General features: G+C 43.5%; 2 protein-coding genes across 2 annotated transcripts in view; both read left to right on the top strand.

Annotated features, from left to right (window-relative positions):
• LOC134756411 (uncharacterized) overlaps positions 1-17,554 on the top strand; it is a 41,048-nt gene extending 23,494 nt beyond the window's left edge. Inside the window, exons 6-11 of the mRNA XM_063705035.1 lie at positions 4,033-4,098; positions 6,098-6,159; positions 6,625-6,658; positions 8,874-11,642; positions 12,319-12,473; positions 17,125-17,554. Coding sequence (XP_063561105.1) covers positions 4,033-4,098; positions 6,098-6,159; positions 6,625-6,658; positions 8,874-9,892 — 1,181 coding nt within the window. The 3' untranslated portion in view covers positions 9,893-11,642; positions 12,319-12,473; positions 17,125-17,554. The remainder of the gene's footprint in view (positions 1-4,032; positions 4,099-6,097; positions 6,160-6,624; positions 6,659-8,873; positions 11,643-12,318; positions 12,474-17,124) is intronic.
• LOC101123878 (uncharacterized) lies at positions 10,410-11,590 on the top strand. Its single transcript, XM_055374902.2, has 2 exons — positions 10,410-10,985; positions 11,519-11,590. The coding sequence occupies exons 1-2, from the start codon at positions 10,410-10,412 to the stop codon at positions 11,588-11,590; spliced, it is 648 nt and encodes a 215-aa protein (XP_055230877.2).
• Positions 17,555-18,125: the final 571 nt, after the last annotated feature.

Below are 18,125 nucleotides of genomic sequence, written 5' to 3'. Positions count from 1 at the left end.
ATTTAAAACATTATGTTCACCCTTATGGTCTCATAAAGAAAATGTTCACTTCCCTAAAAATATTCTCTTCTCATTAATCTCTGTCCTCTTTCTCCAGAAACCTTGGCAACTATTAACATTTTTACTATCGCTTCAGCTTTGCCTTTTCCAGAATGTCATATAGTCGGAATCATATATTATGTAGTTTTTTCAGATGAATTTATTGCACTAAATTGATGTACGCTTTAGCTGCTTTCATGTCTTTTTTATGCCTTAATGGCAAAAAATGGCACATTAAATCACCAATAAATATAATATTGCATTAAATGAATTTTTGTGTTTTTATTCACCTGTTGAAGAATTCGGTAGATTTCATGAGAGAAACCATCTGGGCCTGGTGCTTTATTTTTTGGAATGCTCTTAATGTGAATTCAACTTATTTAATAGACATAAGTTTATTCAAATTAGGATTCTAGCATGACCTTGGGAAGATTGCCTTTCAAGGAATTGATACATTTCACTGAGGTTATCAAACTGCGGTCATAGAACTGTTCATAATATTCCTTTTAATGCCTAACAGTTCAGTAGAGATGGCTCCTCTTTTATTTCTGAAATTGGTCGTTTGTGTTATCTTCTTTTTCTTGGTTAGCCTGCATATCAATTCATTCATTGTAATGAGCATATCAAAGAACCAGCTTTTGGTTTTATTGATTTTCTGATGATTTGAGTGTTTTAATTTTATTGATTTCTGTGATGTTGTCTATTACTTTTACTTGCTTTCCATTGCATTCCTCTATTTTCTATAGTTCCCTAATTTGAACGTGATATTACTGATTTTAGGTCTTGTGATTTTTAGTATATTGCATCCAATGCTATAGATTTCCCTCTAAGGACTGCTTTTGCTACATCCAGAAATCTTGCCAAGTCACATTTTCTTTTAATGTAGTTAAAAGTATTTTTAATTTTCTATTGAGACTTCTTCTTTAACCCATGAGTTATTTAAAAGTGCATTGCTAATTTGCAAATATTTGGGGATTTTGTGGCTCTTTTACAGTTGTTGATTTTTTGTTGTCAGGTATGTGTTGCAAAAGCAGTCGTCTACCTCATCTTGCCACCACCCAAGATGGCCCAGGATGTGGGCTCTCCCTGAGTGAATCTTTGGCAATCTGCCAACCTGATGTGGTCGGCCTCCTTCTTTAGTCTGAGCTTGCCTTCTGCTTAGAAAGGGCCATTCTCAGTTCTGGCAGGGAGTTTTCCCAACATTGAGAAGGTGGCATTCTTACTCCCCACTGCAGCCTGCACCTCTGACCGGTGGTCAGCAGACAGGACAGAGGTCCTCATTAGACAGAGTTCAGCGGGGTCTCTGACCAAAGTGCATCTTCAGAGTCTGCACCTACCCACTGTGACCACGGGCAGGCTCTGAGTCCTAAAGCAGGAGGAACTGTGCGACCATCCTGATTGGAAATTTGTGAGGATCACCGTGTTACTCAAGTAAGGTCTTTGGAAAGTGTCGTATTACTACTGTTTGTGAACTGCTTGTTGGTGGCCTGGCTGAGCCACACACTTTATGAAAGCCAGGACCCCTCAGCTGGTGTGGGTGTCTATGCAGCCTGAGACCCTCATGTGAACAGCCTCGTGGCAGCTGTCTTTGCCCCTTGCCACCATCAGTGCCTCCTTGTTCCTGGGCACTGCTTTCTGTGATGGTGCTCCATTGTTTTCCTGCACCTCAGTGTCTACAGCTGGATGTCTCTTCCGCAATCTAGGCGAGGGGGCATCAATAGCAGTTCTGCTGTGGCACTGCCCTCCTTCTTAGCTTGTCTTGCTCTGTCTTAGGCTCCCTCAAAGATCCCACCCTTCAGGTTCTTCCACAAGTTTCTTATTGAAATCCGAGCAGAAAACTATGACCAATATGACCAATCCTATAGCCACTGAAGACACGAATGAAGAATTAAAACAATTCTCCATGGACTCTACCATATAGATCCCTAGAAGTAATTTCTAAAAAAAAAAAAAAAATCAAGGAAGATGTAATAGTTTTCCATAAATTAGAATACCCTACATGTACAATTAAATGAAATGGCTAGTATAGTCTTGAAACCAAAACCAGATAAGGTAAATTAAATTCTGTGATATTTTAAAATACTGTAAATTCTGACTAATGTGAGTTAATCTCAAAATATGAAATAGTAGATTAACATTGAAAATGCAATAAATAAAATTAGCTACCTCAAGAGTTTAATGGAAAAAAATGTGATTATTGCAATAGATTCAGGAAATTCATGAATAACATTCACCCTATATTTGTAGGACAACTATCTGATTAACTTTAAGTGACCTGTGACAACCATTTGAATTAATGCTACTTTCACAGCATATCTCTTGGCTTGTTAAAAACCCGACAAGAATTTCCGTAACATTAATTTATTTTTAACAGCTATATTGGGTGTGAACCCACCATAAAGTTTGCCCACTGAAAAGGTCTACAATTTGATGCTTTATTAAATTGATACTGTGTGCACCCATCACCACGATCTAATTTAAATATGTTTCCCTCACCCAAATTCTCTCTTGCGCACTGGCAGTTAATCCCCATCCCCATCTCCAGCCCTAAGCAATACTGCTGTGACATTCCATCTCCATAAATTTCCCACTTGCTTAATAGAAATGGACATATATATATATATTTGGAATCTGACTTCCTTCATTTAGCATACTATGTTTGAAGTTAATTGACGTGTTAGCACGTGCTGGTCATGTGTTTTCCTTCATAGTCTGCTGTGTTTACTCATACAGATAGTGTTTATTCATTTATCAGTTAATGGACATTTAATTGTTTTGTTATTTTCTTTGATGAGTAATGTAGCTTTGAGCATTCATATACAGTCATGTAATGCATAATGACATTTTGGTCAAAAAAAAATTTTTTTTTCTGAGACCCAGGCTGGAGTCCAGTGGCACAATCTTGGCTCACTGGAACCTCCACCTCCCAGGTTTAAGCAATTCTCGTGCCTCAACCTCCCGAGTAGCTGGGACAACTGGCACACACCACCATGCCTGGATAATTTTTGTATTTTCAGTAGAGACAGGATTTTGCTGTGTTGGTCAGGCTAGTCTCAAACTCCCAGCCTCAGGTGATCCACCCATCTCTGCCTCCCAAAGTGCTGGGATTATAGGCATGAGCCACCACACCCAGCCTAATTTTTTTAAGAAACAAGGGAACTATTTTCTAAATTACTTTTGCCAATTTATATTTCTACCATGATGCATAGCACTAATTTCACCGTACAATGTATGGTAGGCCCCAATATGTAAGAAATGATGAAAGTAACACATAAAGATTAGTATAAAACAAATAAGATTATCATTGTTGCTATCATCTTTGTCAATCTGAGTATATTTTTATATAAATATGCTTGGCAACATAGCTGAAAAACACATTATCAGTTACATTTATCAGTAACAAAGACATAAATTTGAAGGGGGAAAAACACTTGTACTAACAACGCAATGTCAGAATTAACATAAAAATTCTGCTGGTCACTTTGGAATATTTAATTGCCTGGGTCAGTGTTTAGTAGACAAATGAGCATCTATGGAGCACCCAAAGTAGGGGAATCAACAGAACTTGGATTTGAAAAGTTATCTGGGTTTAGAGCGTGAAACTTTGTTAGAGGACACACACCTTGCATGAGCGAGGTGCCTTGGTGTGTGTGGATGTACCATTATGCTTGGAGGTACAGCGTAATGGTGGCTTCCTCCAGAAAGGGACATTTGGGGTGGATTCATTCCATCTAGACAACACAGCCTGATGTGGCATGGACATGAATGGAGGTGAAATGGTCAGTAGTTGAGAGGATCAGTCCTGACAAGGGCCGAGGTGAAAAACCTGGGAACCCCTTCAGGTGCAAAGTCTTCAGTTGAAAAAGGAGGTGGTCACAGGAAATACTGAGATGGGTCAGCAATGCATGGGAGACAGAGTTCTTGGCCCTGCAGGGTGAGTAGTGTGGATTCTCAAGTTTTCTCCTCTCTCCATTAATTTCTTTCCCAATGCAGATGACTTCCATCATACAGTCTTCAGCAACCTTGAAAGATTGGACAAGCTTCAGCCCACTCTTGAAGGTAAAGGAAGGCAGCTAACAAGATTGGCGTCTGGGCTTGACTGTGCGTGTTTTCTATCATGGGGAAATATATATAACACATTATTTATCATTTGAACCTTTTAACCAAAGTGTGCACTCCATGGCATTCAATATATTCACAGGGTTGCATAACCAACACCACTATCTACACCCACAATTTTGATGATTTCTTACAAAACCTTGTCCACAATAAGCAATATAGCACCTTCCCCCTATTTCCAGCCCATGGTGATTCCTATCCCACTTTCTCTTGTATGAATTTGACTATTCTAGGCACTTCATGTAATTACAATTATACAATATATTCCTTTTGTGTCTGGCTTATTTCACTAAGCATAATGTTCTCAATGTCCAGCCATGTTGTATCATCTATCAAAATTATGTTCGTTTTTTACAGATGGATGATGTAGCATTGCATGCAGACCACCTTGCTTTTATTACATTCATTTGTTCACTGATGGTTGGATTATTTCCACCTTTTGGCTCCTGTGAAGAGTGATGCTATAAACATTAGTATACAAACATCTGTTTGATTTCTGTTCTCTATTCTTTGGGGTGCCTAAGAGTAGAGTTCCTGGGTCCAACAGGGGTTCTATATTTAACCTTCTGAGCCACTGCAGACTGTTTTTCACAGTGGCTGCAACTTTATCCATTTCTACCATCTATGAATCAGGATTACAATTTCTTTACGTCCTTCTTCACACTTATTTTCCCTTAAATCATCCTAGTAGGTGTATATTGGTGGCTGCTTGTGTTTTTCATTTGCATTTCCCTAATGACTAATGATCCTGAGCAGCTTTTCGTGTGCTACTATCTGTGGCTGTATCTTCTTTAGGGAAATATATGTTGAAGTCTTTTGCCCATTTTTAAAGAGTTGTCTGATTTTTATTTAGTTAGTTTGTTGTTGTAGATTTTTGAATATATCTTAAATATATTTAAAATATATTCTAAATTTTAGTCTCTTACAAGATAAATGATTTGCAAATATTTCCACCTTTGTGTAGAACTTTAGATTCACAAACTTCATTAATTTGTATGAAATCCTCAGCAGTTGACCCCAAACAGATAAGACTGAAGCAGTATTTTAGGAATAGTTGAAAGTATGATCACCACAAAACATAAGCGTAATCAAATCCTGCAAGCTACATGTAAGGCACAATGACAAATAAGGCAGCAAAGGGCCATCTGGTGATTAGTTCACCACACTTGTTGCAACTGTTTGCGCTGCAGAGTTAAAACACACCAGCATTCAACCCATGTCTCCTCTCTTGAAGTAAACTGTCGTATGTTGGCTGGCCTGAACAAGCGTAGATATTCTCCATCCTCAATTAATATGCATGCATGACAAAGAAAAGGAGGCCTGGATGAAAAAATATTGTGTGATTAATAATTATGCTTTAATTAATTTTAAAGGATATAATTTCAGTACTTCTAATTCTCCCATCAGCAGTTATAACAAAGGATTAGTGAATAAATACCATAGACTGTTTTGCCTAGAATTGAATCCGATCTATCTATTAAACTGTGCTTTTATTCAAGTGCAAAATGCTAAAATACATAACTGCAGTGACAGCCACTGTGGATCCTCAGAGGTAAAAGTAGTCTTGGGACATAAATCCTGCAAGCTAATATTGTTTTTACAGGTTTAGAAAACCATTTAGCTGGGTTTCAAACCTCACAGTGTGAGCAGTGGGACTCTCATCAAACTATAGCATGTGCTTCGGTACCATTTGTAGACTGACTCATTCCCATTGCCTTAAGTTGCCATCAGCAAAATGCCAGGGACTCTATTTCTTGCTCCTTAGCTCCTCGTTCTTGCCTGTCTTTCCACGAGGGAAGATTTTCTAGCAGGAGCTCAAGCTGTGCTTTTAATGAAACACATCCACACACACTGTCCTGTTGTCCGCATTAAGCAGAGCTCCCTGAATAACTCATGAACAAAAGCATCTATGACTAACTGTTGCTCTGTGTCCTCCTAGCCTCTGAGGAGTCTCTAGTTCACAAGGACAGAGGAGATGGAGAGAGGCCAGTCAACGCGAGGGTAAGGTTGCCTTGCTTTCTCTGAAATAGAAATGTTCCTTTCTTGGTGTCTTTCTTTTTCAACTGACTTTACATGTGAAAAAATGACAATGTCCATGACAGGTATTAAGTGCAGTTTTCTGAGGGGGAGGAAGAAGTGACTCTTAGCAACTGATATGTAATCCAAAATGGCATTTAGCTATGACGGCTTCAGGTTGTAGACTGTATCCTTGGGGTCCTTGTCCTTGGAAGCAATGTCTTCTCCTTGGATTCAGTATTTTGCACTTGCCAACCTACGTGGACCTGAGAGATCCACCATCCAGAAGCTGATGTCTTTTCCAGTGTGTATCCTACCCTTGTTTTGGAGGCCTTGAAGTTGACTACACTTTCTGATCAAGTTTTCAGTATTCACTGAGAGAAACAGAGCCTTGTGCAAACAATCCACAACATGACATACCCCTCAAAAAGCTTTGTTTCTGTATTGCAGGTGGTGCAGATGGCCCCTCTGAGGCGTGAATCTAGTAAGTATTCTGGAGTCACTTGCCAAGAAAACAATCTGGATGCCAAGAAAGGTGTGGCATCCTTGCCTAGTTTCAATGTGAAGAGCCTCCCTGATCCTGGGATTGTGATAGGAATAAGTATAGGGGAAGTGTTTTTTTAAAACCTGAATTCCCCAGGGAAAAATTATGGCTAAATTTTGAGGAAGCAGCTGTGCTCCCTTTTGGGTGGTGCTGAGTTGGGTGCTTGAGGATTGGTGGTGTCTTGTGTGAGGCTGCATCGTGTGGTGTGAATGTGTGTGTTTCTGTACAGGTGAGGCTGTGTGTTTTCTCAGGAGAGATTTCCCACTTATACAACCCAATCACCAGTGTCCACTTCTAACAATAAAATCCACCCCCGCTCTACTCTGTCTGTACAGTGACTCCTCCACCCTCACCAGAGCCATCCCCGGGTCTGCCTTATTATCCCCACTGCTCAGGTGGAGAACCTGAAGGGCCAAGGGAGTGGCCCCAGCTCCCGAGTTCCTGAATGAAAAAGTGAAAACACGAACCCAGGAGTGTGGGCCAGTGCTGACGCTGACATGCACTTAGTCATGGGGTGTTCACCACCACACAGGGAGTCCAGCATTCACGTATAAGCCCTAAAGCAATGAGCCCAAAAGGCCCCAGACACTGCCCATCATCATAAAGTGGCCTCCGTGGTCACACAACCCAGGGCAGTTATAGGCTCATCTCCCCACGGACCGGCATAGTCATCAGTGTGTCAAAAGCACAAAGATCCCCAGATGTTTGGCTCAGCTCACAGATCCCTTTTTTTTTTTAACTTTTAAGTTCAGGGGTACTTGTGCAGGATGTGCAGGTTTGCTACATATATAAATGTGTGTCATGAGAGTTTGTTGTACAGATTATTGCATCACCCATATATTGAGCCTAATATCAGTTATTTTTCCTGATCCACCCCCTCCTCCCACCTCCCACCCTCCAGTAGGCCCCACGCTCACAAATTCTAAGAGGAGTGGGGGACCACAAAGGCCAGTGTGGCCCACTTCAGTTGTGAAGTTAATTTGCTCAGCAACCGGTCAAAGTCTATAAGGATGGGTGATGTATTTTAGTAGATTTAGTAATACTATCTTCCCAAGCCCTAAAATGCTCAAATCCTGCCAGCTGAAAATGGTGAGGAGGGACAGATAGGAACTCTGTGTGGCACTTGGTTATTAGCCTGGCTTCCATCCCTTAGTGGCAACTCTCTTGTATATGTGGGTTAAAGACCCTCAGCCTCAAGCCAAGCCTCCTCCATGAGGAGCCATCTCACTATTGACTGGCTAGTGCCGGGTATGGCCACCAGCCCAACTGAAACAAAATGTTGCTTTAAAACAAGTGTAAATCTCATACATACAACAGGCAAATGCAGAAGCAGTGTGGTCTCGCAAGTTGTAAAGAGGACAGTCACAATTTTGCTGGACTTCAACCTGGGTAGAAGACATGAGGGAACTCTGTCACTAAATCACGGCAGAGTTCAAGGCCACTTGCAGACTATTTCATGTTACAGAAGGTGGCCTTTAGCTACTAAGCAAAGGCCTCTGTTTCTCATTTCTTTCCTGTTCATCTTCTTGGTCATCCTTCTTCCGCAAGGGAAACGAGCCCAAGCAAAAGGCAGTTTCAATATTAATTTGACCGAGGTTTTGTGCAGTTTATTATCATCCAGGTAATCAGGTGCAACCCAGTCTGCCTAGCAGCCCCCCTATCTCTGCTCTGTGTTTTCATTTAATAAACATTTTGGTCTACTTACTATGTGCTAGATTTTCTCGAGACCAAGTAAATGAGATAGAATCTTTATGTTGGCAGCTAAGTTAGATTTAACATAACTGACAAAAATTAAAATTTCTGATTTCTTGTAAAAATATTTTTTATGTGTGAATGCATACTGAATGTAAAGTGGATAAAAAACTCACACTTGCACTCATGGAAGGCTTTTCATGAATTTGTCAATTTTTATTTTTTATATTTCCCCACTTCACCGGATAATGCATACCTGAACCTGGAAAATGATTCCCACAGCAGAAAGTGTTCTGAGTCACATCCCTTAGCTTCACTAGTGCAGGTCCACCTGGGAGGATGTCCCAGCATCAGCTTGGCCCATGCTGTGATCAGCCACCTCCATGCACCACACCAAGCAAGCCCCTGGGTGATTCACAGTCTCCACCACCAGGGCACTGACCTTAACTCTGTGTTCTTCTAGCTCCCCATGAGGACGCCGTACACGACATCACTAACGAGGACGCCACACACGACATCGCTAACGAGGACACTGTACACGACATCACTAACGAGGCCGCCGACAAGGGCATCGCCAACGAGGACGCCGCCCAGGGCATCGCCAACGAGGACGCCGCCCACAGAATCGCCAGCGAGGATGCCGCCCAGGGCATCGCCAACGTGGTCGCCGTCCACGGCATCGCCAAGGAGGACGCCGTCCACGGCATCGCCAAGGAGGACGCCGCCCAGGGCATCGCCAACGAGGATGCCGCCCAGGGCATCGCCAGCAAGGACGCCGCCCACGGAATCGCCAGCCAGGATGCCGCCCAGGGCATCGCCAATGTGGTCGCCGTCCACGGCATCGCCAAGGAGGACGCCGTCCAGGGCATCGCCAAGGAGGACGCCGTCCACGGCATCGCCAAGGAGGACGCCGTCCACGGCATCGCCAAGGAGGACGCCGCCCAGGGCATCGCCAACGAGGATGCCGCCCAGGGCATCGCCAGCAAGGACGCCGCCCACGGCATCGCCAAGGAGGACGCCGCCCAGGGCATCGCCAACGAGGATGCCGCCCAGGGCATCGCCAGCAAGGACGCCGCCCACGGAATCGCCAGCCAGGATGCCGCCCAGGGCATCGCCAATGTGGTCGCCGTCCACGGCATCGCCAACGAGGACGCCGCCCAGGGCATCGCCAACGAGGAAGCCGCCCAGGGCATCGCCATCGCTAATGACACCGTACTAGACATGCTATCGAGGACGCTGTACAGGACATCGCTAATGAGGACACCATACAAGGCATCGGTAATGAGGACGCTATATGTGACATTGCTAACAAGGACACCGTACAAGCCGTCGCTAACAACGACACTGTACACAACATCACTAATGAGGGCACTGTACAAGACATCACCAATGAGGGCGCTTTATACGACATTGCTAATGACACCGACAAGGCACGCTAACGTGGACGCTGTACACGACATTGCTAATGAGGACACCGTATAAGACATCGCTAGTAACTATCGCAAGAACAAAAAACCAAACACCGCATATTCTCACTCATAGGTGGGAATTGAACAATGAGATCACATGGACACAAGAAGGGGAATATCACACTCTGGGGACTGTTGTGGGGTGGGGGTGGGGGGGAGGGATAGCATCGGGAGATATACCTAGTGCTAGATGATGAGTTAGTGGGTGCAGCACACCAGCATGGCACATGTATACATATGTAACTAACCTGCACAATGTGCACATGTACCCTAAAACTTAAAGTATATATATAAAAAAAAAAGACATCGCTAGTGAGCACGCTGTATACGACATTGCTAATGAGGACGCTATATATGACATCGCTGATGAGGACATTGTATACGACATCACTAATGAGGACACCATACAAGGCATCGCTAACGATGACGCTGTACACAACATCGCTAATGATGACACCGTATAAGACATCGCTAATTATGACGCTGTATACGACATCGCTAATGACACCGTACAAGGCACGCTAACGAGGATGCTGTACACGACATCACTAATGAGGACAGTGTGCAAGCCATCGCTAATGAGGACACTGTATATGACATCGCTAACGAGGACACTGTACAAGGCATTGCTAACGAGGACGCTGTACACAACATCGCTAATGAGGACACCATATAAGACATCACCAATGAGGATGCTGTATATGACATCGCTAATGACACCCACAAGGCATGCTAACGAGGACGCTGTAGACGACATTGCTTATAAGGACACCGTACAAGACATCGCTAACCAGGACGCTGTATACGACATCGCTAATGAGGACGTTGTATATGACATCGCTAATGAGGATGCTTTACAAGACATAGCTAATGAGGTTGCTGTATATGACATCGCTAATGAGGACATTGTATATGACATCGCTAATGAGGACGCTCTATACGACATCACTAATGAGGATGCTGTATACAACATCGCTAATGAGGACGCTGTATATGGCATCGCTAATGAGGATGCTGTATACGAATTCGCTAATAAGGACGCTGTATATGACATTGCTAATGAGGACACTGTACAAGACATCTGTAAAAAAGAAGATGCTGCCAATGTAAGACACTTTTCTTTGTCTTGAACAGAAATGTTACTTTCCTGGCTTCTTTCCAATGAGATGTAGACATGAACATCGGCCAGTGTGCATTATCGATGTCATCTGCAGTTTAATCAAATGTAGACATGAACATCTGCCAATGTGGACTATTTATGACATCTGCAATTTCCTTGGTGTGGTGCTATTGATTGGCAGCCTCTCACCAACCCATGCCAGGCACACTGGGGTGTGGTAGATGGCAGCATCCACGATCCACTGCAATGCAGAGGTGTTTCCCTCCACAGCAGTTTTCCCCTATGGATTAAGAGTTGTGAAACTGCCAATCTAGATACACTTTAAAGATAAATTCTGTGGGAAAAGGTCTTGTCTTTTCCACAGGTGTCTTCTGTGCCAGTTTTGGGGGACTTCGACCTTTGACTCAATCACTATACCCCTTCTTATTTTCTCTCTCAAGTTGTCGAGAGACTATCAGATCTGTGTGACGTGTATGGCATCATTTCACCCTCCTAATGTTTTCTTTTCTATAATTGCAGGAGCCATTGACACTGGAGAATGATACGTACCCTGAAATAACTCACTTCCTGAGGAAAAAGCGCCATCTCTAGGGCACAGAAACCTGATTCTGGGCTCCTTTTGGGAAGGAGGATTTGGGGTCTGGTGAGAGCAAATGATTTTGCAAGTATAAAACAATGTCCAGAGAGGCTGTAGGGATATCTGTGAGCCCAGAGGAAACACCAGGGGATCCTGTGCGAAGCACCATGGCTTCAGCTAGGGTGGGAGGAGTGGGTGGGCCTCTCTAATGACTTATCCTGGTGTTTGTGTTTCTAAAGATTTGATTGTGGAGAGCATATCTGATGATGGGGATTTGTAGGTAGGTAACTACTTTCCACGTAAGATCCAGTTGGAGAGAGTTCCCAGGGGCCTTCAGGGTATCCATGCTGCTTGGGAGGTTAAGGGAGGGGGCATGAAATCAAAACAAAACAGGAAATATGTGTCATATTGGATTTGGTCTTTTCCGGGTTTATTGGCATAATAGTTAGAACTGTCTCTCTGGGCTATGAGGGTGCTGTGTTATTTAAAGGTGGTCTTTCCCAGAACACCTGGCCTTTTCTTTTCTGCCTCTGCCAAACATCACAGCCTTTGGGTTGGATTAGTCAGCACCCCTTGGGATTGTGCAGAAGAGGTTTGGGGTTGCATCGAGTGTCACCTGTGGTGAACAGAATCTGAGGGACACAACTCTCTCACAGGCACTTCCTTCAACCTGGAGACAGAGTTCTCCTGGTGTGTGCCCAGGGGTGGAGGAGAAATTGACAGTCTGCCTCTGAACTTTCAGGACTTTAAAAAGCACTCATGTTTCCAGCCTCACTGTTGACTCCTGGCTTAAAGGGATCTCCCGGGGTGAGTGAGGAGGCGGGATCGGACCCTGGCAGTCTGACGGCAGCACCTGTGTTCCTCTGCACTGGGCTGTGGATGACATTACACACCTTGGTGAGAATCAGGAATTGAGGCTAACCACATCTGAAATTGAGATGGGCCTTGAGTCATATAAATAGTTTGGAAAAGATGCATTTTACTACGCTATTGAAAGAAACCATTTATTTCTCACTCCAGCAGGATAAATGGTTTTCAGTATCCATTTAACTGCTCATTGACTCTTACTGTAGATGAGGAGGTGGCCAGCAGCCCCTGCCCTCCCCCAGTTGTAGGCCCAAGGTAACCAGCAATTGACTGGATATAATGGAAGAGTGGTGCATTCAGAGGTATCTGTATTAATGGGACCCACATGATATGGATGAGAGCTATTAGGGTGAGAAAAAGCCTGGGAGCACAATGAAATATTTAAATATTAAACAAAACATTGTTGAAATCTCCATTGTACTTTAGTAGTTGAAGTCATTCTTGTGGTCATCACTGCCTTTCCCAAGCATAACAAGCTACTTAATATCACATAGACCCGTGCCATGAGGAATGATGATCAGTTTGTAAAATGCCAATAAAACAATTGCCTATATAAGCCACAATGTTTCATCCATATATTTCAATTTCCATGTGTAAGTATAGTTCAAATTTCAGAAATTTATTATTATCTAATAGAATACGCATGGTATATCAATGAGCAATTATCATACTGTTTCTATTAACAATTATTTGTATGATGAAAAAAGCAGACTCCCATTCTTGGATTTTTCTCAGTTTGCACACATTAGCATGACAGCCCCATTTCCACCTGACATGTGCCAGCAAGAGGCCAGGAACAGAGGCTTTTCTTATTAACTAAGATTTCTAAATGTATTATGTATTCACATTTAGAAACTCTAAATATCATAAAAGGTTAGCAAGGAAGTTTCCCTTCCACTCTGAACTTCCAAACACCAAGTCAACATTTTTGTTTGCATATCATCCCTGCAATCTATGTGCAAATAGAAGCATGCACCTGGAATGCAGGCTGATGTGTGACTGTGTTTACACAAAGTCCTCTGCACCTCTGCATATATCACTGGGCAATGCACCTTAGTTATCATTCCACATTTCAAATGTAAATCCATTGTATTGTTTCAGAGCTATAAAGTACTGCACCCCATGACTATTCCCAAAATTACTTAAGCACCCCGCTATGGGTATCCATTTGTTCTGTTTCCAGTCTTGCTCTTATAACCAATGCTGTAGTGAACAGCACTGTGTTGAGAAGTGGTGAACGTGGGCATCTTTGTCTTGTTCCCGTCCTCAGGGGGAATGCTTTCAACTTTCCCCCATTCAGGAAACTGTTGGCTGTGGGTTTGTCATAGATAGCTTTTATTACCTTAAGGTATGTCCATTCTATGCTGATTTTGATGAACGGTTTTAATCATAAAGAAATGCTGGATTTTGTCAAAGGCTTTTTCTGCATCTATTCAGATTATCATGTGATTTTTGTTTTTAGTTTTATTTATGTGATGTATCACATTTATTGACTTGCGTATGTTAAACCATCCCTGCATCCCTAGCATGAAACCCACTTGAATCATGGTGGATTATCTTTTTGATATGCTGTTGGATTCAGTTAGCTTGGTTGTAGCATTTCTTATTATTCCATCTGTGGAATGTATTGGTTTAAATAATGAAAACATGTTCTATCCTCACTGCTTAGCACTTTGTGTTTCTTTAATAGCCTTCCCAACAGGGCAACATAAAAGCAGGAGCCCTGCTAGTCACCCCTTAACCCGGAATCCCCCCTTCTCCACAGCTCGCTCATTGGACAGGATAGACTGGGTGCCCAGGCCTCAAGGTAAGGATGTGCTCTGTCACCTAGAGGTGCAGTGCTTGGGAAGGCCAACCTTGGAGGGTTGCCTGCCAGCTTTACAGTGACAGAGGTGTTGGGAGGGACTGACCACCAGTGCATAAGGCTGTGCTTTGTTGGTGACATAAAGGATTGTTTCACAGATTGTTGGGGAGGGACAATCCCAAGGCCTCCCCTGGCCCTGGTGCTGGCTCTGCACAAAGGCAATAAGAGAGGGATGCTGGTAAGGGCTGACCTGTTGCTGTGCTGGGGAGGAAGGTGCTGGGCTGAAATTCAGGAGGCTGAGGATGCAGCAGCCCCATAGGAGGTACATGACCTTCAGGATACATTTTCTTCATTGATGATCAACGGAAGTGAGAAATCACTGACTATTTTTTCTATCATTGGAATCTACTCTCTACTGCTCATGCTGTTCCTGTCTTTTGGGGAAGATGGAGGATCAATCAGTGTGCGCTGCACTGAGTGGAAGGAAGGAGAGCTGCGACAAAAATTAAGGGAGGATGAGAGACGGGAGGGCCCTTCATCCAGCTGCTTGCAGAGTCCTCCTGAGGAGGAAAGCCCCGTGGCTCCCTGGCGAAGGAGCAGTGAGGGCTGCGTGACTCCCACAGTGAAGTGTGTGGTATGTCTGAGGACACCCAGGCTGGTCCATGAGGAGCCAGTGGCAGAGTGAGAAGCAGAAAGGCCAGGAGGGTGGCTGGAGGCCAGGCTCTGAGTCATTCTCCATGTGATGGAAACAGCCGGAGCCCAGTGGGCTTGGAGGTACAGGACGCGGTGGCTGATGACAGAACAATGTGGAGAGAGGCGTCATTTGTCAAATCCTTACTTTGTTCTGGGCATTGTGCTAAAAATTCTGATGGCTCATCCCGTTTAGGGGCTGAAAGTTGCAGAGGTTTAGGAAGCTCACCCACGATACTGGAGCCCCCATCTCCTGCCCTAGTGCCGTCCACCTTCTCACCCAGCCACCACCTGTTTCAGGGGAACACACAGAAGTGGTAACCTCTTATGGATAGGCAAGTAAATTCTGCTGTTTTTGTTATTCACAGAAAAACACTGGCTCGTGTGGGTTGGGAAGGTGAAATACCAGAAGTATTTCATCTAGTTATTTCTACCTATGTGACTCCTATAGTATTGAAATACATAGGTTAGCATTTTTGGCCAATTTACTCAGCATTCTGGGTTAAAGGCTTTTATTTATTTATTTATTTATTTATTTATTTATTTTTGAGATGGAGTTTCGCTCTTGTTGCCCAAGCTGGAGTGCAATGGTGTGATCCTGGTTCACTGCAACCTCCGCCTCCCAGGTTCAAACTATTCTCCTGTCTCAGCCTCCCAAGTAGCTGAGATTATAGGCACGTGCCACCACACTGGGCTAATTTTTTTGTATTTTTAGTAGAAATGAGATTTCACCATGTTGGTCAGGCTGGTTTTGAACTCCTGACCTCAGGTGATCTGCCCTCCTCGGCCTCTTAAAGTGCTGGGATTACAGGCGTGAGCCACCATGCCCGCCCTAAAGTCTTTTAAAATTCACTTGTATAAGTTGACTTAGTTTTCTTTAACCTTGTAGAAAAATACAAAAATGGCAATCTCTTTTATCACACAAATAATGTCTTTTTAATGGAGTGATTTTTTTCTGAGGTATTATGTACTTTTCTTTTACTAATTATTGTTTACATTTGAAGTGTTTTATGAATTAATATGTAATTGCATAGATGAAGATTACTAGTTATAGGCATTTTACTAACCAATACTCATTAAGCATAGCGTGGATTCATATGACATCAAGGAGCTATTTTATTTGGTAAAACGAAAAAGCACAAGAATGAACGAACGCAAGAACTGAAACAGTGGAGACACCTAGAATGACTTGTCTAAGATCTAAATCATTTTGTTGTCTTCCCAGCGTACTTATTATCCTGATCATTGTCATCAGCATTGTTTGGGTCCTTTTAGCACAGATTTCTCAAAATGGGTAACTCCATAACAGTTGGAAGCTTATGAATTCATATAATTTGTAAGAGGTCAATTTGGAAGTACCTATCTATTTTAAAATTCCAATAACCTGGGAATTTCATCCCATGTCTAGAGTCTTTTATGTAAAATATTTCCACAATTAGGAGAAATATGTGCATGGGGATTTTCTATGTAGCGGTGTTTTGATAGAATAGATAAATGGGATAAACCAAATATAAATCACGAAGGAAATAGTAATATGCTGAATAATAATACAGCGAATATTATGCAGGCTTTAAACATCAAAAAAGAGTTCAACTTCTGACTTCCGATGATGGTGTTGAAGCAGGTCACAGCTGGTTTACATTTGATTTTCATGTGGGAACTCTGGAAGTCTGCCTTAGTGATTTTACATGTGGCTAAATTGAGCTAATGACAAGCTGTTCAAAGTATGGCAAAATGGAACTTTAAAACAGTATCTTGTCAGCAACCAAGTGGACCTGTTTCACGTAAAGCCCATGCATTCATCTGCCTGTCCATCATTCTGTCTGTCCATCATTCTGTCTGCCCACACGGGCATCATTTGTTAGTGGAACTGAGTGCCCACTGTCGAGCTGACAAGCCCATAACCTCCCTGTTCCTAGTCACACATTAATTCTTCAACAAGTCCCTTTTGATAGATTGTGATTAAGCTTAGCTACTATTTCCAATTGCTTCCCCAAACGTACTTCTCACTGTTCTCCCATCACACCCTTCAGCCCATCCATGCGGGGATCCTTTGCTTTTCCCACCTTACACCAAACTCCCTATTTTTACTCCCACTTTTACCTCCTCTCCAAGACAAAACAAACAAAACTAGCATTTTAAAACTTAGTTGTAATCTTTCTTCCTTCATGAAAATTTCTCCAACAGCCACTCCCACGGTCCTGTGTGTTCCGGATATTTAAAAATAATGGCTATAAGGTTGAGCACTTCAGGATATGCTGTTTTGCTGTGTGCAGATGGAGGCAGTGGCTGGAGTGAATGAACGGCAACACTTGCTGGCAACCGGCAGAAGCTGAGAGACAGGGAACAGGCTCCAGAGCCTCCAGGAGCCAGGCCTTTGGACACCTTGAATGTGGGCTTCTGGGAGACCATGCGTTTCTGTTATAAGCAGCCCAGTCTCTGGCAGTTTTTACGGCTGCCCCCGAACACTCATCTATACCTGTCTGACAAGGTCAAGCTCCAAGGAAGGGATTCTCTACATATCTACATTGTTTGCAGATTTTACAATAATCATTTATTCTTGCATGGCTGATCATTGTTAACCAATACAAATAAAATAATAAAGAAATGACCCACATTTTATGTTGGGAGTTTGATCTGCCATTTATCAAGTATGGAATCTTGAACAAGGGGTTAAACATCTGAATGTCTCCATCACATCATCTCTAAAGTGGGGGTGCTCACACCCACTGGGCTCCCCCCCAGGTTGGTGCCGGACTCTCCCTGGGCCCCTGTTCTCTCACCAGCCACATCCATTCCCCCCCAGAGGCGCTAGTGACTGCGTGGCTTTCCATTCCCACCACGTTTGTCTCTAACCCCAGTGGCAGATCAGTGTAAGAACACAGCTGAGTGCTCCTCGCCTCCTTGCCCCTTCAAGGGCTCCTCACCACCCACCAGATCAGGTGCAAACTTCCAAGCCTTACTGGATCCCCTTCCACATTCTGAGCTCCGCCTGCCTTCCCATCGCTATCCTTCCCCACCTGCCTCCCTGGTAGAGAAAAGCTGAGTGTGTGATGCTGTCTGAATGCTGAGCACGGCCTTTTGCAGCCAGTCCACTGTGTACGCTGCCCCTATCGGAGACCTCCACCTTAACCCTTTCCAGCCTGGAGGCTCCTCCCAGGGCCCCACAACAGAAGTGACTTCCCTTG

Source organism: Gorilla gorilla, chromosome 23, assembly GCF_029281585.2.
Source record: "Gorilla gorilla gorilla isolate KB3781 chromosome 23, NHGRI_mGorGor1-v2.1_pri, whole genome shotgun sequence".
NCBI classification, from domain to species: Eukaryota; Metazoa; Chordata; class Mammalia; order Primates; family Hominidae; genus Gorilla; species Gorilla gorilla.
This window is presented reverse-complemented; position numbering and strand designations above follow the sequence as displayed.

Excerpts from the sequence above, each read along its gene's own strand:
- LOC101123878 (XM_055374902.2), top strand. The coding sequence starts at position 10,410 with ATGCTGTACACGACATCACTAATGAGGACAGTGTGCAAGCCATCGCTA. Across the intron at positions 10,986-11,518 it reads AAAAAGAAGATGCTGCCAAT|GAGCCATTGACACTGGAGAA; the intron begins GTAAGACACTTT and ends CTATAATTGCAG.